The sequence below is a fragment of the Clytia hemisphaerica genome, unplaced genomic scaffold, assembly GCF_902728285.1.
Source record: "Clytia hemisphaerica strain Z4C2 unplaced genomic scaffold, Clytia hemisphaerica genome assembly, whole genome shotgun sequence".
In the NCBI taxonomy this organism is placed as follows: domain Eukaryota; kingdom Metazoa; phylum Cnidaria; class Hydrozoa; order Leptothecata; family Clytiidae; genus Clytia; species Clytia hemisphaerica.
In genome coordinates, this window is record NW_027104166.1 from 76279 (window position 1) to 100166 (window position 23888).

Sequence of the window (23888 nt, forward strand, 5' to 3'; positions counted from 1 at the left end):
TCTCTGATGCCTATCGTTAAGAAAGCTGCGCGAATTAAGGAAAACAACGGTCCAGTCACCCCATAAGATTTTAGTTTAAAGAGTAAGCCATCGTGCCACACACCCGATCGAATGCCTTTGAAATATCTAAAAACCCACCCCCCTGGTATCTAGAGAAGGATCTTTGTCAAACCCTGTATAAATATCATGCGTTATGGATAACAACTGAGAATGCATGCAGGAATCCCCCTCCCGAAAACCAGACTGACAAGGAGAAAATAAGTTATTGTTTTCAAAATACCTGTAAAGTGTATCGTAAATACACTTTTCATATATTTTTCCAAACACAGGAAGAAGAGACACTGGTCTGTAGTTTTTGGCTATGCTCCTGTCTCCCTTTTTATAGACAGGAACCACGTTACCTTTCTTCCACTGTGATGGGAAGATGCCAGAGTTGATAGAAAGATTGAATATGCTAAGCAAAGGCTTTACTAGAGACTTACCACAGATTCTGACCATACGAGTAGAAATATTATCCCACCCATGGGCCTTGTTAACATTCAAAGAATTAATAATAGACTCGATTTTTTCTTCTTCAAATACAAGATTATCCAGTCTAGAGTTAGTAAGAAATTGTTCAGGTGGCAAAACACTGCCAGTATCGATAAGTGAGCATTGGTTTGAGAAAAAAGAGTTAAAGATATCGGCCTTCTCAGAAACATCACTTACAAGGACGTTTCTTTCATTTCGAATAGGTGGAATTTTCGGGGTTTTACGTACGTTCAGAAACTGCTTCAGCGTAGACCAGTATTTCTTACTTCCTATGTTTGGATCATTTAAAGAGTTGCCAAGACGAGAAAAATAACTATCCTTGGCAGTCTTGATGGCCAATCTGCACCTGTCAACCATGTCATCAATGTCTGACCATCTAAAGGATTTCCCCATTTTCTCCAACGACGATATATCTTAGCCTTATCCAAAAGCATCTGCTTAATCTCAGGAGTCATCCATAACGCATCTTTGTCTCTGATGGTGATAGTTTTATTTGGAACAAAATTAGAAATAATATTAAGTATATATTCAGAGAGTAGGGCAACACGATCTTCTACTTGAGTTGAGTCCCAGAAAGGAGGTTTCCCAATCAATGGCATTCAGGGCAAGCACGATTCCCCTCTCATCAGCACGAGAAAAGTCCCAAATCTTGCGTTTATAAGCTGGAGGGAATATAGTTCGAAAGTTTAGTTTTACGAAGGGTATCTGGTGGTGGCAACGTGGATTGAGTGAAGGTAAAACCCCGGAATCTAAAATAGGAGTCGGCGAAGATGAAAAAATAAGATCAATGCAAGAAGGAGAACACCCAGGACGAAGATGAGTTGGCTCATCAATTAGTTGATGTAACCCATATTGTGAAGCTAACTCGCTAATGTCCTCTCCTTGAGAATTTGTAATGTCACCAGTCCACCAAACTGAGTTTCTTGCGTTAAAGTCACCGAGCAAAATAGCTAAAGTAGGAGAAACATCATAAATTTTTCTGATAGTTTCCTCCAATTTTTGTTTAAATGCAGAAAATTCTTCTGCATTTTGACTAGGAGTTCGGTAGAGAAGACAAAGAAGAAGTTTTTTCGAACCAGAATTAACCTCACAAACAAGGCACTCGTCAAGAGAAGACAACTCAGGCCTTCTCTCAACAGAAAGACCCCTTCTATAATAAAGACAAACACCACCTATTTTTGAGTTAGATGGGTGATCACATCTGAGCAACTCATAATTTTCTATCCTCAACCTTGAATCATCGCTCTCGATAGAGGAACAGAGCTCGTTGGAGGTCTATATATCAAAACAATCAAATAATGTTTGTCGTTTATGCTCACCAAAAGTGGAAGTAATTCTAATTCACTAACAGTGTTCAGTTCTTTTATCACATTTACTTGATTTGTATCGTAACTGATTGCTAAGCCATGGGCAGTTCTCTGATGAATCGTTTTCCAATGTCGTAGTTTTTCACTATCCTCAATGTTTCCTCTAGCGTTATTACCAGTCTCTGTGAAACATAATAAATAACATCTGGATGTATGCAAGTCATTTGAAAGAAAATGATTGATATGTAAATTCCACGATCTAATATTGTACAGACACAAATTTTTACTATTCATTTCCTCAAGTGGATGTACTATTGATAACACTTTGTTTGTCCTCATTTCTTCCATTTCTTTCTTTGCTTCTGAATTTACAACAAGACGACTCAGAGTCGAAAATTTCGCAAAGTATTTGATTATAGTGGGGCCACTATGTCGCGAAAAAGCTTCTCGTGTGCAGCAGCTTGTGCAAAGGGATTTTATGAATTAATATTGTTCCTTGAATGTAGAAGATCAAAATTTGAGAGGTGGGGCCGGGTGGGACCACCCGCTGCCATGGAAACTGACGTCATTGGTTACTATGGCAACCAAAGTAAAAAATCAAAAGAAAAAAGTCAAAATTGAAAACATTTTTGTTCCATTCGAAAGAGCATGAAAAACTGATGAAGAAAAAGATCACAACCTATATCTGAAAATGAATATATCATGAGATATTAAGGAAATAAGGCAAAATGACGTCATGAAACGATGACGTTATCGAAAAACAAAGATTTGTCAAAATCCAAAAATTGTATTTTTTTTTGGAAAAAATACCTTCCAGTGGTGAACATAAAATATTATTACGAAAAAGTCAGAAAATCCTTTTTAAGAAGTGTATTAGCCAAAATTGATATTTTTAAATTTTGCCTGTAATAATGTGCTCGCTGGGCCGGCTGGGCGTACTCCCAAGCTCCAACCTTCGACAGGCAAAAATTGAAAATATCAACAAGCTGCTGCACACGGGAAGACATAGTGGCCTCTACTATTATTCATAAATGAAATAATCATATCAAACGACTGGTGAATACAAGGGTTGAATAATGTCAATCGGACCTCTAACAGAGAATAAAGTTACCCTTACAGAGACAAGGCGAAAAAGTGACTCTTAGAGCACATTTTTCAAAAAATGTTCTAACCTTCTAGAGATTTTTTTGTTTTTGTCTTTTCAAGTTCGTACCTTAAATAATTCCGAGACTTGGGAAGGTTAAAAATAGAACCTTAGCATCAGCATATACCTGGTATATACCTATTTATGCCCAAGTACACCCCCACACCTTCACCATTTTCACCAAGTTACATTTCAATATCATACCAATATCTTTGACTATTTACAAAAATATTAAAATGGGTACACCTTGTAGATAAATCAAAAATAACTGTTTCAAGGCTCGAAAAGCACAAATTTGGAAAATTACATGAATATTTTAAATTTGATGGAAATTAATTTAAATTTTTAAGGCCATTCTTTTTTCTGCAAAAATGTTTTACCTTTAAGCTACTGCTACTTTGTTCTGCTGATACTTGCCTTGCATCCATATCATTGAGACGTGGAGTTACATATTTTTGAGAATTTATTGATTGACTAGTAGGAAATCGATTTTGAGCAGGGTCGATCAAATTTGATTGACTTCCATTTCTTTTTTTGATGAATAACCAATCAATTTGTTCCAATATTCAATAGGTAATGAAGCCCATTAGATAATTTTGGGTATTAATCATTAATTGGATTTGATGATAGCATATAAAATTATCAATACCTATCAATTACTGTACGTTGGTCTAATTTCAACATCCTTCTTTAAAGATAGGAATAATGGAAGGTCAGAATCGCTGATGGAGGAAACTATTTTTCTTTGCTTAGCGATCAGAGAAGAAAATACCTTTTGTCTATATAAGTGATCCCAACCTTCCTATTATTCCTATCTCTAAAGAAGGGTGTCGGAATTAGAAGAGGGATGTCGACATTAGACCAACTTAAGGTACTAGAACCTATCGATATCCAGTCAATTGATTTGTTATCGATGTGTCATCGATAGAAAATAAATCAATTGTTTTGAGTGGGAGTCTGGCACTGTATAAAAAAGTTTGTCTTTGAGTTATATATCTGATCAATCAAAACTCAAATCCATTGTATATACAATATTCAATCAAAGTTGATACAGATTTACAGTGAGATTTTGATATAGACTTCAACAACAGTCTTGCCTTTCCCTCGCATCCATTTGGGTTGACCGGGTGAAGGCTCGTACACTTTCCAAGTGAACCGCTCATCATACTTCAGGATGCATCGTCTCTTATTTTCCCCCTATTTTCTACTTTCCTATCTTCTATCCTGATTTTCTATCTTTCTCAAGTGTTTCTAACTGTTTTCTAAGTATTTTTCTGAAATTTGCCCGTACCCGTGAAACAGGTCTCCCACCCCGGCTCGAACCACCAAATGCAAGCAATCTTGGTTTGCAATCCCAATGCTTAACCGCTTGCGCCAACGAGACACGACAGAAAGCTTTCATTCACAAATATTTATAGCGTGTAATTTACAAACCATAACTAAGAAAGCTCCCAACCCTACCGGCCATCGGTCTTATATTGTGACTCTCGAGCTCCAACCCTAACCCTAACCCTAACTGATACCGTAAGTTGGTCTAATGTCAACATCCGTCTTCTAATTTCGACACCCTTCTTTAGAGATAGGAACAATAGAAACCGAGGAAGGTCGGAATAGCTGATTGACTTTGACTAGCGAGCGCAATGAGAGGAAAAATCTTTGGTCTATCATTGATTTCGACCTTCTTATTATTCCTATCTATAAAGAAGGATGTCGAAATTAGAAGACGGATGTCGACATTAGACCAACTTACGGTAATAACCGAACCCCCGTCTAGGTCCGCGGATTGGAAAATTTCACTTGCATCCTGGAGTATGATATCGTTTGCCAACTGTAGCAATCAAGGTAACTTTTTCCAATCGATGACTAATCGATAAATAATCGATGGATTGGATGATATCGTTTGATTTCAATAATTGATACATGATAGACAGAATCGATAATCAATATTTCACGGGAAGCTCGATTGGCTATCAATTGTATTTGTGATCAATTTTCCATCGATTTATTCTTAAGATGTTCGATTGATCACAATTGGCAGCCAATTGAGTCCAATCGATTAAAAAACTAATCTATTATCAGTTAGAATAGTCTCGATTATTGAAATCAATCTAAATCCAATCAATCGGTTGGTTACCAATTAGTCATCGATTGATATTGAGCCTGGAAAATGACAATTAACACATCGCACCTAACTAACTCTAGTAGCAAAAGGTAACTTCTCTCTATCACTTATAGATTGACACCCCTTGCTATAAATTCTTCTGTGAAATACTTAGTAAATGATAATACTTAGTAAATGATAATCTGTCTTACAACACAACCTAATCAAATATCAACAAATAATTCTACTTGTAAAAAATGAAGATCATACCTGTCTGTGTTGGTCTGTGGTTGTCTGTTTATTGTTGTTGTGTGTAGTATGTTCAAGAGCAACTCTAATTGTAAGATTCCTATCACTACACTTTATTGTGCATTACTAACTACACAAACATAAAAATACTATGCTATTGTAAAGAAATATAAACCTCTTTAAGTACTCTAAAAACATCAAAAACATGATAAAAATACAAAATCCCGAGCAAGTCTGACAGCATGATCGAATCCGCCATTAAAAAAACTAGCAATATTTACGAATGCTTGGTTCCACCTACCTAAGCACTTGCGGAGTGGAATCATTAAATTTTATTTTAGCGAGTGAGTTCATATTTTAGAATCTTCGAGAATGTTCTAGAAGTTTCAACTACTTTCGTTTTCTAATTTTTTTTCCGCCACCGCCGCCGCCGCGAAAGACGATCGTAATACTTTCGCTATGCGAAATTAACAATGTTTGCCTTTCAGGAATGAAATTTAGCAGATGAATCTTGTCACTCGATTTTGCGCGAGACAGAAGTGTACTAGGTCACAGTGTGGATCTAAACCACACTGAAACGACCGCCTTCCACACGCATCACGCATCACGCGAAAAAAGCGCGCGCACGGTTATTAACGCCTACATGTCATATGTCATCTCCAGTACATTTTAGATTATTCATTGAAAGCATATTACAATATAGTCATTTTTCATGTCTCGATTATTCAATTTCGAAAAAAGACATTCAGGGAAAAAAAGAGAAACACCTGGGTATAATCTAGTTAAAAAAAAACCGAAAGTAAATGGTAGACAAAGTAATGAGCCAAGGCAAAACGAGATTAGCGTACCACTATGAAAGAACGCCTCCGGCGGTCGATAAAGTAATCCTGGTCCAACTGGTGCTAATCCTTTTCCGCTTCTAGTAGTTTGATCTAGATCTCCACTGGCATATTCTAATGTACTACCTTGTGCTTTATGTATTGTTGTAGCAAAAGCAACGATTAATGGAAATTGCTTTCTTGTCACATAGATTTTTCGATGTTTTTGAATGTTTTTACTTCTGGTTGAACGGGAACACACGTTTTCAATTCTCCTTTCATCTTGCATTTTTCAATTTATTTCCTGATAAAGGGTTGTCAAATTGAACATAAATAACGCCACATGGTTTGTTATCTCTTAAGCCTTGGATATGTTTCACTATTCCGGTAGATCCGTTGATCAATTTATCCTCTACATCTTTGTTAATTGTAAGCATAACCCTAGCACCAACACATAATATTAATTCTTTTGGAAGTCCTGCAGTTTTGTTAATTGGAATATTTATTCAAAGTTACTTTTTGTCTTGATTCATCCTTAGCTATTGAAGTGCGTTTATTATCCCAATCCTGTAAAGATTTAAGCTCTTTTCATTTTGTTGGTCTTTCAAGTTGTTTGTGATGTACATTTTCATGAAGTTCTCAGGCCATTCAGCTGTATCAGTATGTTCGAATGACTGAATTTTTCAATATCAGTTTTCGTATGATTTCCTTCTCGAAGCCTGTTAAGTAATGCAGCAAATTCTGAATCTCCACTTTGTCTCACAATTTCGTCCAGTTCATAAAGTTTGAATTCTTCCCAAGCATAGTCAAGTTTTGTCTTGTATATTGAGTTTTGTTTAATAGGTGGTAATTGAAAGAAATCACCGATCAATAACAATGCAACATCACCAAATGGTTCTTTGATTTGTTTAATTTCTTGTAATCGTCTATTTAGATCGTCAAAACTCCTTTTTCCAATCATTGAGATCTCATCAATCAATAAAACCTTTAAATATTTGAATTTCAACCTCAATTCATGTAAGGCATTTCCAGTTAAATCTCGTTTTTGCATTATTCCTCTTCCTTCATCATAGATTGGTAACACGAAAGCTGAATGCAAAGTAGTACCGTCAACATTTGCTGCCGCTTTACCGGTTGATGCTGTCACAAAAACAGATGGTTCTCTATCAATATTTTGTCCTGGTTCTTTCAGAATCTTTTTAAGGTTGTTCAGTCAAACACTTTATTAAGAAGCTTTTTCCAACTCCTGCACCGCCACTTAAAAAAAGTCTAAATGGATTTGGTTTTTCAATTGATGGCATTTTTTCGGAAAATTTGAGAGTCAGTACATATTTGAAGACAAAATTGAAAAAGTTTCGCTGTTTTACATTTAAGTTGGAGCACATGTTGTAGAATCTATCAAGAGACATAGTAGGATTTTGGTCAGATGTCGTAAATGGTACTGAAGAGGATTCATTAGTTGCATCCTGGGCTTCATTTTCATAATCTAAATCAATCAAATCCGGATGAATAATTCGATAATCATCATCTTGTTCGTCGTCACTACTTTCCGAATCAGAACTGTCATAGACATGTATATCATTTAAATCGACGTCATTGATTCTGCCAAAATAAGGATCATGCTTTAGAATATTTGGTTTGATTTCCTCTTCGACTTCATTGAATTTCTCTTCGAAGGTATCACAGTTTCCTTTTAAGTCATTTTCATTTTCCCAAGGCATGAATAATTGGAGGAGTACCATGAAATATTCGTTCCTCTCTTTGAGTTTGCTGACCTTGTGATAACGTATTACGCATGGACGACTTCGTTTTCTCATTTTCCCATTCCGTTTTTCAATGTAATAGTTTTTGGAGCATTGTCATCTATTTCTAGAGTTTCATTTATTTCATCATCTGTTTCGTTTGCTTCTTCTATTTCTTCTTCATTTTCTTTTTCTTTTGGTACGTATAAATAGAAGCAAAGTCTGCTAAGCACATATCTTTTAATTTGTTAGGACGATTCTGATACTTGTCGAACATACTGTTTTTGTAAACATTTTTGGAATCTGGATCAAGTTTTGCTACTTCAGATGGACTTTTCAGGATTCGTGTACGTTTTTCTTTTGGGCCTGTTATAACAAATTCTACATTGATATTAGAAGTTTTCATTTTTAAAGAAAGTGTTCGCTTGATAGCTTCATGAGTTGATACTTCGCGTTTAGTTAGAAAAACATTGCCAATAGCACGTAACTTATCTTTTACGTCTTTTCCGGATGCCTCTTTGTGTGCCTTTTTCATAAGTTCACTCATATTTCTTTCTGGCTTGCACATGTAAGAAGTTATATATGCTAGCACCGCATACATATTTGTAACGTATTGAATATTCATGTTTGATTGTAAAATACTAATCATTACAGTATTGTATGGGCCGATATTAGTTTCATTTGGCGTTCTTTTGTAAAGTACTGTTATCTTCTTTTGAACCATGTCTAAAGCAGTGAAATATTCATCTCTTGAAATATCACATGATCGCAACAAATCATCAAGACTAATATCTTGCAGATCACTACTACAATTATTTATTTCATCAAGAACTTTATCTAAGATTTTTTTACTTGCTCTGTAATCGTTTTTATCGATTTGTTTACCTCGAATAATGCGAGTTTCTTCACATGGTGGCCAGGGGGCTTTGAATCTACATCTTGATCCGCTTTTCTTTCTACAGGTTGTTGTATGATGATGTTTTTGTACAGTATTCACCAATTCGTAAAGCTTCGGATATTCGTTTTTATCTGGTAATGAGCATGTAATGTAATTATCGATAAAATCAACAACTTGATTGTCTTTACTACTGTCTTTTTCGTCAATTATAGGGGCATCTTTGATATGTATTTGAGCGTGGACATGTTCTAATCCTGATCGATGTTGAAATTCTCTGCGATCATCATAATTCAAAATTTGTCCTATTGGATGCATGCCGTTCATGAGCATTTTTGGGAAAACCTTATTGAAAATATGGTCAATTTGCCTGGCTACTGTCACAGGGTTCCTTTTAAAATATTGAACTTTTTGGCTCCAATCCATATTGTTTACATCTTCATCAGTTAGATTTTCTCCGTATTGTGTTGCGACTACTTTGATAATATTAGTCCATTTGAATAACGCTGCTGTCCATGTAAGAAAAATATGTGCTAGGTCCGAAAACTCTACATTTTGCTAAAACATCTAACATCATATTATGGCACCACTGTGGAGTTCCTCGTATACTTTTGAAAGAGTTTGAAAAATTTGATCATCCGAAATCATTTGCCTAACGTTATCAGGATTCATTAATCTACCTGCTGATATATCACTTTGAAAATGTTTTTGTTGCGAAAAACTAATTGCACTAGCAACATTCGAGCTTTCAATCCAATGCAAAGAACTAAAAATATATTGTGGATCTGAAGCAAATCGATCGTCTGAGGATTTTAATCGTGCATGAATATACTTTGATGGAGTTATATTCTTATCTCTCGGTGAATTAGAATAATTTTTTGCATCAGGATAGTGAGCTGGAAATGCTAATGCTTCCCAATCAGGTTCTGAATAAAATGATACTGGTATTTCATTTTCACAGGGGGCAATATTAACAACTTGATCAGATGATATGTCAGTAGTAGATTGTTGAAGAGTAATATCAATAGCTTTTTCTGAAGAAATTGCTGCACCATCAATATCATACAATAAAGTAGGCTGAGAGGAGTTATTATTTTTCATCTGCCTTTCAAGATTATTATCGTTCCCTTCAATGTTATCGTCACTATCGCTTTCATCTTCCTGAGGTTGAGCATTCTGATCAGTTAAAAGTGACCATAATTCGGGGTCTGATCGTAAACTTTCATCTTCCCATCTATAATTGGTGCAATATTTTCATAAAATTTATTGACTTCAACTAATCTTTGTAATGCTTTTGTTACGAAAGCAGGTCGTATGTTTTGTTTGTTGACTGAACTTTATCAGAAAGACGTCGTTTTAGAGCAAGTGAAATCAAAAATTCGTCAGTACAAACTCTTGGTAAGACCTTTTGAATTTTGTCAAGATTTGCTGGTACCATTACGCACTGTCCTTTTAAACCTTGCTGTCCTCCTTTATGCTTTGGTACAATGAACATAAACGGAATTATTTGGGAAACTAGCATCATTTCAATTGGGCATAATTCCTCTAATTCTGGAAGTTTTGGTGATAACTGAAGATTATTGGCTTGTGCTTGTACAGGCAGTTGCTCCTTTTTTATAGCTTTATCACATGGATGGCAAATCCAGTAAATTTCTTCAGAATCGCAATCAGTATTAGGTACATCACACAATTGAAACATGGCCAAATTTTCATATTCTTTGTGGAGAAATCTTTTGGCGTTTCCTTTATACTCCCATTTTATGCAAATATGACATTTATTTGTTGGGCCTTCACTTATAACATAATCAAAGTCTTGTTTAACGATTTCAAATGCTTTACTTAGTGTAATCGATGGATCAGCCATACTTTTGCTTTGAACTTTGTGAAACTCTCTATCTCTTTCAATTTTGTTTAAAAGTCGATAATTTTTCTTCCTTAATTTATCTTGAACACGAGTATTTTCTCTTTCTAAATCATCTTGATTTTGTCGCAAATTTTTCATTCTTTTAGAGGAAGTTTCTCGATCTTTTCTTTTTCCATAGGGTCTTGATTTTGTCGCAAATTTTTCATTCTTTTAGAGGCAGTTGATCGATCTTTTTCTTTTCCCACAGGGTCTTGATTTTCTCGCAAATTTTTCATTCTTTTAGAGGCAGTTTCTCGATCTTTTTCTTTTTCCATAGCATCTTGATGTTCTCTGAATTTTTTCTTCCTTAATTGGTCAGATTTTATAATTTTTTCTTTTTCCATAGGGTCTTGATTTTGTCGCAAATTTTTCATTCTTTTAGAGGCAGTTTCTCGATATTTTTCTTTTTCCACAGGGTCTTGATTTTGTCGCAAATTTTTCATTCTTTTAGAGGCAGTTGATCGATCTTTTTCTTTTTCCATAGTGTCTTGATTTTGTCGCAAATTTTTCATTCTTTTAGAGGCAGTTTCTAGGTCTTTTTCTTTTTCCATAGGGTCTTGATTTTGTCGCAAATTTTTCATTCTTTTAGAGGCAGTTTCTCGATATTTTTCTTTTTCCACAGGGTCTTGATTTTCTCGCAAATTTTTCATTCTTTTAGAGGCAGTTTCTCGATCTTTTTCTTTTTCCATAGTGTCTTGATTTTGTCGCAAATTTTTCATTCTTTTAGAGGCAGTTTCTAGGTCTTTTTCTTTTTCCATAGCGTCTTGATTTTCTCTGTATTCTTGTTTCCTTTCTTTATCAGTTTCCCGAAAGAGCTCTTTTTTGATGTCATTAAGATTATATCTTGCCTTTTTCATTGAAAATTTTTTGGACTTTGTAGAAATTCTTCGCTTTCTTTTAATGGGAGTGGAATTTTCTTTTTCAGACACTAGCTTCTTTCTTGATTGTGTTATTTTGTGCTCTTGAATTTTTATTTCCTTAAGAAGTGCTTCTTCATCATTTGTTCTGAGTTTTGTTTATCAAACAATACGAACTCTTCTACACCAGATTCATTTTTCTTATCTTTGGTCAATGAAAATCTTTTTTCAGTAGGTATGGGAGATTTTGAACATCCTGTCGAAACATTAATGTCATCTTTAATGTGATCTGGGTTATCTAGTTGATTATTTGCATTCACTGGCATGAGATTTATTTCCCTATTAAATTTCCTGTAAAGCAGAATATACGGAACCATGTGATCCTTAACCGAACATTTGAAAACATCAGCCTCAATAGGTAAAACACGATCATCATCAACTGAATACCATTGCTCGCCGTGTTTCACAACAGCAGTATAATGTCCACTATTAGCTGTATGGCCATGGTGATAAATGATTGCCGTTAACTCAAATGTTCCCAATAGGATATTTTCAATTTTTGTCTCGATTGCTAAGTTTGGAGATAATTTCAGAGGAGCTCCAGTGGTCTGATTAAAGCTAAAAATGACAAGTTGAATGATCAAAGAATCAGAAACATTCAATAACGTTATATTTTGTGTGGCATTTGTTTTAATTGGGCAATTTGCACATTCATACGAGTCTTGAAGAAAGTTACCATAAGGATCATTGGTTAGTTTTTCAATTGAATCTTTTACCGAATTCTCAGGGTTATTTGGATCAGAAAATCGAATCTGGCACATATTATCAAAAACAGTTTTTTCAGAAGCATTGTTACAATTTTGACATAAAACCGATTCTAAAAAGGACAGACGAAATAAACTTTCTGTAGGAACAGATCCATCAGGATTAAGATTATATACATGATTCAAAATATGCATCATACTTTCTTGTGCATCAAATTGTTCTCGCCGTATATAGTCGTAGCCAGGTAGTTCTATCGATTTTATGAATTGATATGTTTCTATGGGAGTTTCAGACCTTTCTATCGTTGAAAATAATTCTTTTATTGCTAATCGACTTGGGTTATCAGTATCCAGAGATTTAACAGATTCACAGAAACTATCTATAGTGTATAATGATTGAACGATTGAATTAAAAAAGCAGACATTTTGCCCGATATTTTTTAAACCTATTACTTTTTTCACTGCAACATTTTCCTTACCATTTGCTTTTTTTGGAGTTCCACGGAAACCCTTTTTCTTTGTTTGCCCTTTTGGTCTACCTATCGTTGAGTTATACGTGCTTTGATTCGGCCCCGGATTAGATTCTACATCTCCATCTATAGTAATTTGTGTGATTAATAAAAAACTTGTATCGTAAATATAAGATAAATGTTTATTATTTGCATTGTAAGTTTGTAAGTTTGAGTGGCGTTTATAAGGGTCGTGCCTTGTTTGACCTCCGCAGTGGCTTTTATAGTCCAACCAAGGAAGTAAAAGAGAGTATCTCTTACTACCTTGGCGGTGCCTTCGTGGACTTTGGCTGGTGTCAGCTCTTTTGATGGGCATTTCTTTTCTTTTCTTTTCAATTCTTTTGTTTTTGTTTTTGTTTTTATATATATATATATTTTTTTTTTTTTTTTTTTTTTTTGTTTCTTTTTTATGCCTCTTTTTTATACTTTTTTTATTCTTTTTTTTCACTAAATCTAACAAAGTTTTCCTAGTAAAATAATTTTCTTCTTTTCTTCTTTCTTCTCTTTTGTTGCCTTCAATTCTTGATTGTCGTAAAACTTGTTGAGTACTCTCGAGTTCCTAATAAACGTACAGTAACGAATAAACATACAGAGTTGAAAATAGAGGTGTAAAACCTAATTGAAGGGTCTTTTCCGGTTCGGTTAGGGGGTAAATAATGGTTATTCTGCTTTCATTTGACAAATAGATAACACCTCCATATTCAAAGAAGGGTATTTAGCCTTAGAAACACAAGTAGGCTCTTGAAATTGAGGGAAATTATTTGTTGAAATTAATAAACGTACATGTACGTTTATTAGGCACCCGAGAGTAAGTCACCACACCAGCTGGAAAATGAAGCTGCTTCTAACGCAAGTGTTGTCCAAGGATCCAAGTGATGATCAATTCTCCAATGATTTTGGCTTTGATTTTTGATCAAATACAAATGCTTTCTTTTTTTAATGTTTAATACTGTTTTTTACTCTAAAACTAAAGAAAAGAAGCGTATACATTGAAATGTTCATGGAGGTATAAAAGTATTTCTTTATACCTCCATGTTTTAAATGAAACAACATAACGATTTTTTTTACAATAATCAATCTTCCCTTCTGCTGTCTCACTCTTCAACACACAAGATATCATTCTATGAGACTTCATATTATCCTATAATACATCTACATTTCACCAAACAAACAAAATATTCCTAGACTTTATCTTCATCTTGGTGCGTATACATTTACCTTTCTATAAATACAAAAGAGAAAGAAAAAAATTAAAGAACTCTACGGTGAAGCACGACAATAATAGAAAGAAAAAAAATGAATGAAAACTTGTCTTGCTAAAAAGCGCGGGAATATAAATTAGTAGTCTAGTAAAATTGCCTCTATTCTCATTTATTATTCTTACGTCACTTTATAAACACATTTTAGAAAATCTCTCTTTCAATCAGGGGGTCGTTTGAAGAAGAGAAAATTTTTTAAATCTCACTTTTGTTTACTTTTTGATTTTCTTTTTTTTTATGAAATAAGTGTGTCAAATTAAAAAAAGTCAATGTTTTGAAAAATTGTCTCTCTCTTTAACTTTTTTTCTTTTGTTTTAAAAATATCTCACCTTTTGATTGCGTTACACTACCCCCTGCGAAACATCTCTCTTGCTGGCGAGAAAAATATTTCGCAAATCTATTGTTTCGCGCGTATTTTTGTTTATGACACACTTACTCTTTTTCGGCTTTTATCTTTATGGCAGTATTACCCTTATGCGAAATAAAAGAATAATGGTCTGGAAATCGAGACTTAGCATCCGGCGAGTTTGAATACAAAAAATGTGAGTGGGAATTTTTTTCGTGCCCTTCGTGCCCGGCCTTCGTGCCCTCGTGCCTCAACCAAAAAAGTTGATAAATTTCAAAAAGATATGATCGTTTTTTTTCGAAATATTAATTGATATTAATTTGCCTCCATATAGAGGGTCACGGTCATCGATCGCATTGGCCAAAACATGGCCGAAACTATTAAATGGTAAAAGGGAATTTCCCCAAATACGAAGTTCCGATTTTTACGGCCAACTAAATTTTTCCGGGAAAATGGCTTCAGCTACTTTTAGAGAACCTTGGACTCTATCTTTGTGCAAACAATTAGAAAAAAACAATGAAGCAATTTTACAATCAAAAACCCTACTTTTAGGCATTTTTGGCCAAAATTTGCCCCAAAAAAAATTTCTTTCGAAAATTGGGCTCCGTCATATTTTAGGCATTGCCATTTTACATCATTGTGCAAAAAATCATGAAATACTGTCAAGTATAACTCGAAAAAATGAAGGATATCTGTTTTACGCCGGTTTTCGGCTGTTCCGGCGATTTTTAAGGAGTTCCGGATTGAACAAATGATATTATTGAAAATTAAATGATGCAAAGTTTTGGGTATCACCATAGAGAACCTTTTTTTGTAAAAAAACGATCAAATAAGTTGAAAAAGTGTCACGGAAATACGAAAAAACAGCGATTTCCGGCACATTTCCGGTTCTACAGGCCGGAAAAAATTTTTTTTCGGAAAACGGTTTTCAACATCTTTTCGGCAGTACTAACGCGCTTCTATGTACAAAAATTCAGAAAAAAGTAATGATAAAATCTCGAGACAATCCCTAAAAACCGCTTTTTCCGGGACATTTCCGGACCTGGCGACCGGAAAAATTTTTTTTTCGAAAATCGGGCTCCGTCACATTTTGGGCATTGCCATTTTGCATCATTGTGCAAAAAATTAGAAAAAACTAATGAGCCAATCCCGAGAAAAGCTGGCAACAGACGAACGAACGAACGGACGAACGAACGAACGAACGGACAAGGGTTAATTTAAAGGACTACCTTAGGTAGGTCCAAAAATATGACAAAAAATATGATTCCTCTTCAAGGTACTTTTAGGAGGTAAGCCGAGGGATGCGAAAGTTTCCAAATGTTGCATTGATAGAAAAGCGAACAATTAACTACCATTTTATAGATTTTTTAGTATTTCCGGAGGCTCAGTAAGTTTTTAAACTTTGTTACCCAAAATTTTCGTCTGAATATTATATAGCTTGTAAATAGAAAATCAAAATTTTAGCCATATAGTGGAAAAAAAATCTTTCTGAAGTATTGGACGACTTTAAAAGCAATTGTAAACCACAAATTAGAACTGCTGTCAAAAGATGACTTGCCAACAGCCTCAATTGATGATATTGAGCTTTTTACTTTCCAAAGCTGCTGATGACCCTGTTACTCTAGGAGCTGAGTTAGGTCCCGTATGCACATCGGCGTATAGTCATTTTTTCTTTTGATCATGAAAGTATAGTCCTTGAAGAGTCAGAAAACGTGTGTGGCGTTATTTAGATCAGGCTCAAATTTCCATAATGGCGGATTTTAGATTTTCAACCCTTTTTAGCCCTCTTGCTTGAAAAAAAAATTTTTTTTGACTTCAAACATAGACATATTATATACCAATCGATCACAAATTTTATGCTGATTAAGAAAAAAATCAGAACCATGGTCTGAAAATTTCGCTATCTAAAAATATGAAGCACTTTCGATTTCGATTTTTTGAAATGATTACTTTTGGTTCCAAATTTGCGTGGCTGTAACATTTGATTGGCTTACTTGATTTACTTGAAATTTTCCGAGGGTCTTGTCTACCTTCCAAATAATAAAATTCAGGAAAAATTTTTTTTCTACATGAATTTAGAAATCAATTGGCAGCCAATTGAGTCCAATCGATTAAAAAACTAATCTATTATCAGTTAGAATAGTCTCGATTATTGAAATCAATCTAAATCCAATCAATCGGTTGGTTACCAATTAGTCATCGATTGATATTGAGCCTGGAAAATGACAATTAACACATCGCACCTAACTAACTCTAGCTAGCAAAAGGTAACTTCTCTATCACTTATAGATTGACACCCCTTGCTATAAATTCTTCTGTGAAATACTTAGTAAATGATAATACTTAGTAAATGATAATCTGTCTTACAACACAACCTAATCAAATATCAACAAATAATTCTACTTGTAAAAATGAAGATCATACCTGTCTGTGTTGGTCTGTGGTCTGTCTGTATTATTGTTGTTGTGTGTAGTTATGTTCAAGAGCAACTCTAATTGTAAGATTCCTATCACTTACACTTTATTGGTGCATTACTAACTACACAAACATAAAATACTATGCTATTGTAAAGAAATATAAACCTCTTTAAGTACTCTAAAAACATCAAAAACATGATAAAAATACAAAAATCCGGAGCAAGTCTGACAGCATGATCGAATCCGCCATTTAAAAAAACTAGCAATATTTACGAATGCTTGGTTCCACCTACCTAAGCACTTGCGGAGTGGAATCATTAAATTTTATTTTAGCGAGTGAGTTCATATTTTAGAATCTTCGAGAATGTTCTAGAAGTTTCAACTACTTTCGTTTTCTAATTTTTTTTCCGCACCGCCGCCGCCGCGAAAGACGATCGTAATACTTTCGCTATGCGAAATTAACAATGTGCCTTTCAGGAATGAAATTTAGCAGATGAATCTTGTCACTCGATTTTGCGCGAGACAGAAGTGTACTAGGTCACAGTGTGGATCTAAACCACACTGAAACGACCGCCTTCCATCACGCATCACGCATCACGCGAAAAAGCGCGCGCACGTTATTAACGCCTACATGTCATATGTCATCTCCAGTACATTTTAGATTATTCATTGAAAGCATATTACAATATAGTCATTTTTCATGTCTCGATTATTCAATTTCGAATAAAAGACATTCAGGGAAAAAAAAGAGAAACACCTGGGTAATCTAGTTAAAAAAACCGAAAGTAAATGGTAGACAAAGTAATGAGCCAAGGCAAAACGAGATTAGCGTACCACTATGAAAGAAACCGCCTCCGGCGGTCGATAAAGTAATCCTGGTCCAACTGGTGCTAATCCTTTTCCGCTTCTAGTAGTTTGATCTAGATCTCCACTGGCATATTCTAATGTACTACCTTGTGCTTTATGTATTGTTGTAGCAAAAGCAACGATTAATGGAAATTGCTTTCTTGTCACATAGATATTTTTCGATGTTTTGAATGTTTTTACTTCTGGTTGAACGGGAACACACGTTTTCAATTCTCCTTTCAATCTTGCATTTTTCAATTTATTTCCTGATAAAGGGTTGTCAAATTGAACATAAATAACGCCACATGGTTTGTTATCTCTTAAGCCTTGGATATGTTTCACTATTCCGGTAGATCCGTTGATCAATTTATCCTCTACATCTTTGTTAATTGTAAGCATAACCCTAGCACCAACACATAATATTAATTCTTTTGGAAGTCCTGCAGTTTTGTTAATTGGAACATATTTATTCAAAGTTACTTTTTGTCTTGATTCATCCTTAGCTATTGAAGTGCGTTTATTATCCCAATCCTGTAAAGATTTTAAGCTCTTTTCATTTTGTTGGTCTTTCAAGTTGTTTGTGATGTACATTTTCATGAAGTTCTCAGGCCATTCAGCTGTATCAGTATGTTCGAATGACTGAATTTTTTCAATATCAGTTTTCGTATGATTTCCTTCTCGAAGCCTGTTAAGTAATGCAGCAAATTCTGAATCTCCACTTTGTCTCACAATTTCGTCCAGTTCATAAAGTTTGAATTCTTCCCAAGCATAGTCAAGTTTTGTCTTGTATATTGAGTTTTGTTTAATAGGTGGTAATTGAAAGAAATCACCGATCAATAACAATGCAACATCACCAAATGGTTCTTTGATTTGTTTAATTTCTTGTAATCGTCTATTTAGATCGTCAAAACTCCTTTTTCCAATCATTGAGATCTCATCAATCAATAAAACCTTTAAATATTTGAATTTCAACCTCAATTCATGTAAGGCATTTCCAGTTAAATCTCGTTTTTGCATTATTCCTCTTCCTTCATCATAGATTGGTAACACGAAAGCTGAATGCAAAGTAGTACCGTCAACATTTGCTGCCGCTTTACCGGTTGATGCTGTCACAAAAACAGATGGTTCTCTATCAATATTTTGTCCTGGTTCTTTCAGAATCTTTTTAAGGTTGTTCAGTCAAACACTTTATTAAGAAGCTTTTTCCAACTCCTGCACCGCCACTTAAAAAAAGTCTAAATGGATTTGGTTTTTCAATTGATGGCATTTTTTCGGAAAATTTGAGAGTCAGTACATATTTGAAGACAAAATTGAAAAAGTTTCGCTGTTTTACATTTAAGTTGGAGCACATGTTGTAGAATCTATCAAGAGACATAGTAGGATTTTGGTCAGATGTCGTAAATGGTACTGAAGAGGATTCATTAGTTGCATCCTGGGCTTCATTTTCATAATCTAAATCAATCAAATCCGGATGAATAATTCGATAATCATCATCTTGTTCGTCGTCACTACTTTCCGAATCAGAACTGTCATAGACATGTATATCATTTAAATCGACGTCATTGATTCTGCCAAAATAAGGATCATGCTTTAGAATATTTGGTTTGATTTCCTCTTCGACTTCATTGAATTTCTCTTCGAAGGTATCACAGTTTCCTTTTAAGTCATTTTCATTTTCCCAAGGCATGAATAATTGGAGGAGTACCATGAAATATTCGTTCCTCTCTTTGAGTTTGCTGACCTTGTGATAACGTATTACGCATGGACGACTTCGTTTTCTCATTTTTCCCATTCCGTTTTTCAATGTAATAGTTTTTGGAGCATTGTCATCTATTTCTAGAGTTTCATTTATTTCATCATCTGTTTCGTTTGCTTCTTCTATTTCTTCTTCATTTTCTTTTTTCTTTTGGTACGTATAAATAGAAGCAAAGTCTGCTAAGCACATATCTTTTAATTTGTTAGGACGATTCTGATACTTGTCGAACATACTGTTTTTGTAAACATTTTTGGAATCTGGATCAAGTTTTGCTACTTCAGATGGACTTTTCAGGATTCGTGTACGTTTTTCTTTTGGGCCTGTTATAACAAATTCTACATTGATATTAGAAGTTTTCATTTTTAAAGAAAGTGTTCGCTTGATAGCTTCATGAGTTGATACTTCGCGTTTAGTTAGAAAAACATTGCCAATAGCACGTAACTTATCTTTTACGTCTTTTCCGGATGCCTCTTTGTGTGCCTTTTTCATAAGTTCACTCATATTTCTTTCTGGCTTGCACATGTAAGAAGTTATATATGCTAGCACCGCATACATATTTGTAACGTATTGAATATTCATGTTTGATTGTAAAATACTAATCATTACAGTATTGTATGGGCCGATATTAGTTTCATTTGGCGTTCTTTTGTAAAGTACTGTTATCTTCTTTTGAACCATGTCTAAAGCAGTGAAATATTCATCTCTTGAAATATCACATGATCGCAACAAATCATCAAGACTAATATCTTGCAGATCACTACTACAATTATTTATTTCATCAAGAACTTTATCTAAGATTTTTTTACTTGCTCTGTAATCGTTTTTATCGATTTGTTTACCTCGAATAATGCGAGTTTCTTCACATGGTGGCCAGGGGGCTTTGAATCTACATCTTGATCCGCTTTTCTTTCTACAGGTTGTTGTATGATGATGTTTTTGTACAGTATTCACCAATTCGTAAAGCTTCGGATATTCGTTTTTATCTGGTAATGAGCATGTAATGTAATTATCGATAAAATCAACAACTTGATTGTCTTTACTACTGTCTTTTTCGTCAATTATAGGGGCATCTTTGATATGTATTTGAGCGTGGACATGTTCTAATCCTGATCGATGTTGAAATTCTCTGCGATCATCATAATTCAAAATTTGTCCTATTGGATGCATGCCGTTCATGAGCATTTTTGGGAAAACCTTATTGAAAATATGGTCAATTTGCCTGGCTACTGTCACAGGGTTCCTTTTAAAATATTGAACTTTTTGGCTCCAATCCATATTGTTTACATCTTCATCAGTTAGATTTTCTCCGTATTGTGTTGCGACTACTTTGATAATATTAGTCCATTTGAATAACGCTGCTGTCCATGTAAGAAAATATGTGCTAGGTCCGAAAACTCTACATTTTGCTAAAACATCTAACATCATATTATGGCACCACTGTGGAGTTCCTCGTATACTTTTGAAAGAGTTTTGAAAAATTTGATCATCCGAAATCATTTGCCTAACGTTATCAGGATTCATTAATCTACCTGCTGATATATCACTTTGAAAATGTTTTTGTTGCGAAAAACTAATTGCACTAGCAACATTCGAGCTTTCAATCCAATGCAAAGAACTAAAAATATATTGTGGATCTGAAGCAAATCGATCGTCTGAGGATTTTAATCGTGCATGAATATACTTTGATGGAGTTATATTCTTATCTCTCGGTGAATTAGAATAATTTTTTGCATCAGGATAGTGAGCTGGAAATGCTAATGCTTCCCAATCAGGTTCTGAATAAAATGATACTGGTATTTCATTTTCACAGGGGGCAATATTAACAACTTGATCAGATGATATGTCAGTAGTAGATTGTTGAAGAGTAATATCAATAGCTTTTTCTGAAGAAATTGCTGCACCATCAATATCATACAATAAAGTAGGCTGAGAGGAGTTATTATTTTTCATCTGCCTTTCAAGATTATTATCGTTCCCTTCAATGTTATCGTCACTATCGCTTTCATCTTCCTGAGGTTGAGCATTCTGATCAGTTAAAAGTGACCATAATTCGGGGTCTGATCGTAAACTTTCATCTTCCCATCTATAATTTGGTGCAATATTTTCATAAAATTTATTGACTTCAACTAATCTTTGTAATGCTTTTGTTACGAAAGCAGGTCGTATGTTTTGTTTGTTGACTGAACTTTTATCAGAAAGACGTCGTTTTAGAGCAAGTGAAATCAAAAATTCGTCAGTACAAACTCTTGGTAAGACCTTTTGAATTTTGTCAAGATTTGCTGGTACCATTACGCACTGTCCTTTTAAACCTTGCTGTCCTCCTTTATGCTTTGGTACAATGAACATAAACGGAATTATTTGGGAAACTAGCATCATTTCAATTGGGCATAATTCCTCTAATTCTGGAAGTTTTGGTGATAACTGAAGATTATTGGCTTGTGCTTGTACAGGCAGTTGCTCCTTTTTTATAGCTTTATCACATGGATGGCAAATCCAGTAAATTTCTTCAGAATCGCAATCAGTATTAGGTACATCACACAATTGAAACATGGCCAAATTTTCATATTCTTTGTGGAGAAATCTTTTGGCGTTTCCTTTATACTCCCATTTTATGCAAATATGACATTTATTTGTTGGGCCTTCACTTATAACATAATCAAAGTCTTGTTTAACGATTTCAAATGCTTTACTTAGTGTAATCGATGGATCAGCCATACTTTTGCTTTGAACTTTGTGAAACTCTTTATCTCTTTCAATTTTGTTTAAAAGTCGATAATTTTTCTTCCTTAATTTATCTTGAACACGAGTATTTTCTCTTTCTAAATCATCTTGATTTTGTCGCAAATTTTTCATTCTTTTAGAGGAAGTTTCTCGATCTTTTTCTTTTTCCATAGGGTCTTGATTTTGTCGCAAATTTTTCATTCTTTTAGAGGCAGTTGATCGATCTTTTTCTTTTCCCACAGGGTCTTGATTTTCTCGCAAATTTTTCATTCTTTTAGAGGCAGTTTCTCGATCTTTTTCTTTTTCCATAGCATCTTGATGTTCTCTGAATTTTTTCTTCCTTAATTGGTCAGATTTTATAATTTTTTCTTTTTCCATAGGGTCTTGATTTTGTCGCAAATTTTTCATTCTTTTAGAGGCAGTTTCTCGATATTTTTCTTTTTCCACAGGGTCTTGATTTTGTCGCAAATTTTTCATTCTTTTAGAGGCAGTTGATCGATCTTTTTCTTTTTCCATAGTGTCTTGATTTTGTCGCAAATTTTTCATTCTTTTAGAGGCAGTTTCTAGGTCTTTTTCTTTTTCCATAGGGTCTTGATTTTGTCGCAAATTTTTCATTCTTTTAGAGGCAGTTTCTCGATATTTTTCTTTTTCCACAGGGTCTTGATTTTCTCGCAAATTTTTCATTCTTTTAGAGGCAGTTTCTCGATCTTTTTCTTTTTCCATAGTGTCTTGATTTTGTCGCAAATTTTTCATTCTTTTAGAGGCAGTTTCTAGGTCTTTTTCTTTTTCCATAGCGTCTTGATTTTCTCTGTATTCTTGTTTCCTTTCTTTATCAGTTTCCCGAAAGAGCTCTTTTTTGATGTCATTAAGATTATATCTTGCCTTTTTCATTGAAAATTTTTTGGACTTTGTAGAAATTCTTCGCTTTCTTTTAATGGGAGTGGAATTTTCTTTTTCAGACACTAGCTTCTTTCTTGATTGTGTTATTTTGTGCTCTTGAATTTTTATTTCCTTAAGAAGTGCTCTCTTCATCATTTGTTCTGAGTTTTGTTTATCAAACAATACGAACTCTTCTACACCAGATTCATTTTTCTTATCTTTGGTCAATGAAAATCTTTTTTCAGTAGGTATGGGAGATTTTGAACATCCTGTCGAAACATTAATGTCATCTTTAATGTGATCTGGGTTATCTAGTTGATTATTTGCATTCACTGGCATGAGATTTATTTCCCTATTAAATTTCCTGTAAAGCAGAATATACGGAACCATGTGATCCTTAACCGAACATTTGAAAACATCAGCCTCAATAGGTAAAACACGATCATCATCAACTGAATACCATTGCTCGCCGTGTTTCACAACAGCAGTATAATGTCCACTATTAGCTGTATGGCCATGGTGATAAATGATTGCCGTTAACTCAAATGTTCCCAATAGGATATTTTCAATTTTTGTCTCGATTGCTAAGTTTGGAGATAATTTCAGAGGAGCTCCAGTGGTCTGATTAAAGCTAAAAATGACAAGTTGAATGATCAAAGAATCAGAAACATTCAATAACGTTATATTTTGTGTGGCATTTGTTTTAATTGGGCAATTTGCACATTCATACGAGTCTTGAAGAAAGTTACCATAAGGATCATTGGTTAGTTTTTCAATTGAATCTTTTACCGAATTCTCAGGGTTATTTGGATCAGAAAATCGAATCTGGCACATATTATCAAAA

The 23888-nt window shown here is 34.4% G+C and overlaps 4 protein-coding genes across 4 annotated transcripts in view; all 4 read right to left on the bottom strand.

The window, feature by feature from the left end:
- Window positions 1-7967, bottom strand: part of LOC136814149 (uncharacterized) — a 39101-nt gene extending 31134 nt beyond the window's left edge. Inside the window, exons 1-2 of the mRNA XM_067070662.1 lie at window positions 7518-7967; window positions 6914-7345 (exon numbers count right to left, since the gene is read on the bottom strand). Coding sequence (XP_066926763.1) covers window positions 6914-7345; window positions 7518-7967 — 882 coding nt within the window. The remainder of the gene's footprint in view (window positions 1-6913; window positions 7346-7517) is intronic.
- Window positions 7968-10785: 2818 nt separating this feature from the next.
- LOC136814150 (nucleolar protein 58-like) lies at window positions 10786-11379 on the bottom strand. Its single transcript, XM_067070663.1, has one exon. It carries the CDS (start codon window positions 11377-11379, stop codon window positions 10786-10788), a length of 594 nt encoding a protein of 197 aa, XP_066926764.1.
- Window positions 11380-11660: 281 nt separating this feature from the next.
- On the bottom strand, window positions 11661-13185 carry LOC136814151 (uncharacterized). Its single transcript, XM_067070664.1, has one exon. The coding sequence runs from the start codon at window positions 13134-13136 to the stop codon at window positions 11661-11663; it is 1476 nt and encodes a 491-aa protein (XP_066926765.1). The 5' UTR covers window positions 13137-13185.
- Window positions 13186-17667: 4482 nt separating this feature from the next.
- Window positions 17668-23878, bottom strand: LOC136814152 (uncharacterized). Its single transcript, XM_067070665.1, has 2 exons — window positions 19022-23878; window positions 17668-18849 (listed from the first exon to the last, which is right to left on the bottom strand). The coding sequence occupies exons 1-2, from the start codon at window positions 23876-23878 to the stop codon at window positions 17668-17670; spliced, it is 6039 nt and encodes a 2012-aa protein (XP_066926766.1).
- Window positions 23879-23888: the final 10 nt, after the last annotated feature.

Excerpts from the sequence above, each read along its gene's own strand:
- LOC136814152 (XM_067070665.1), bottom strand. The coding sequence starts at position 23,878 with ATGTGCCAGATTCGATTTTCTGATCCAAATAACCCTGAGAATTCGGTA. Across the intron at positions 18,850-19,021 it reads ACATGTGCTCCAACTTAAAT|ATTCTGAAAGAACCAGGACA; the intron begins GTAAAACAGCGA and ends AACCTTAAAAAG.
- LOC136814151 (XM_067070664.1), bottom strand. The coding sequence starts at position 13,136 with ATGCCCATCAAAAGAGCTGACACCAGCCAAAGTCCACGAAGGCACCGC.
- LOC136814150 (XM_067070663.1), bottom strand. The coding sequence starts at position 11,379 with ATGGAAAAAGAAAAAGATCGAGAAACTGCCTCTAAAAGAATGAAAAAT.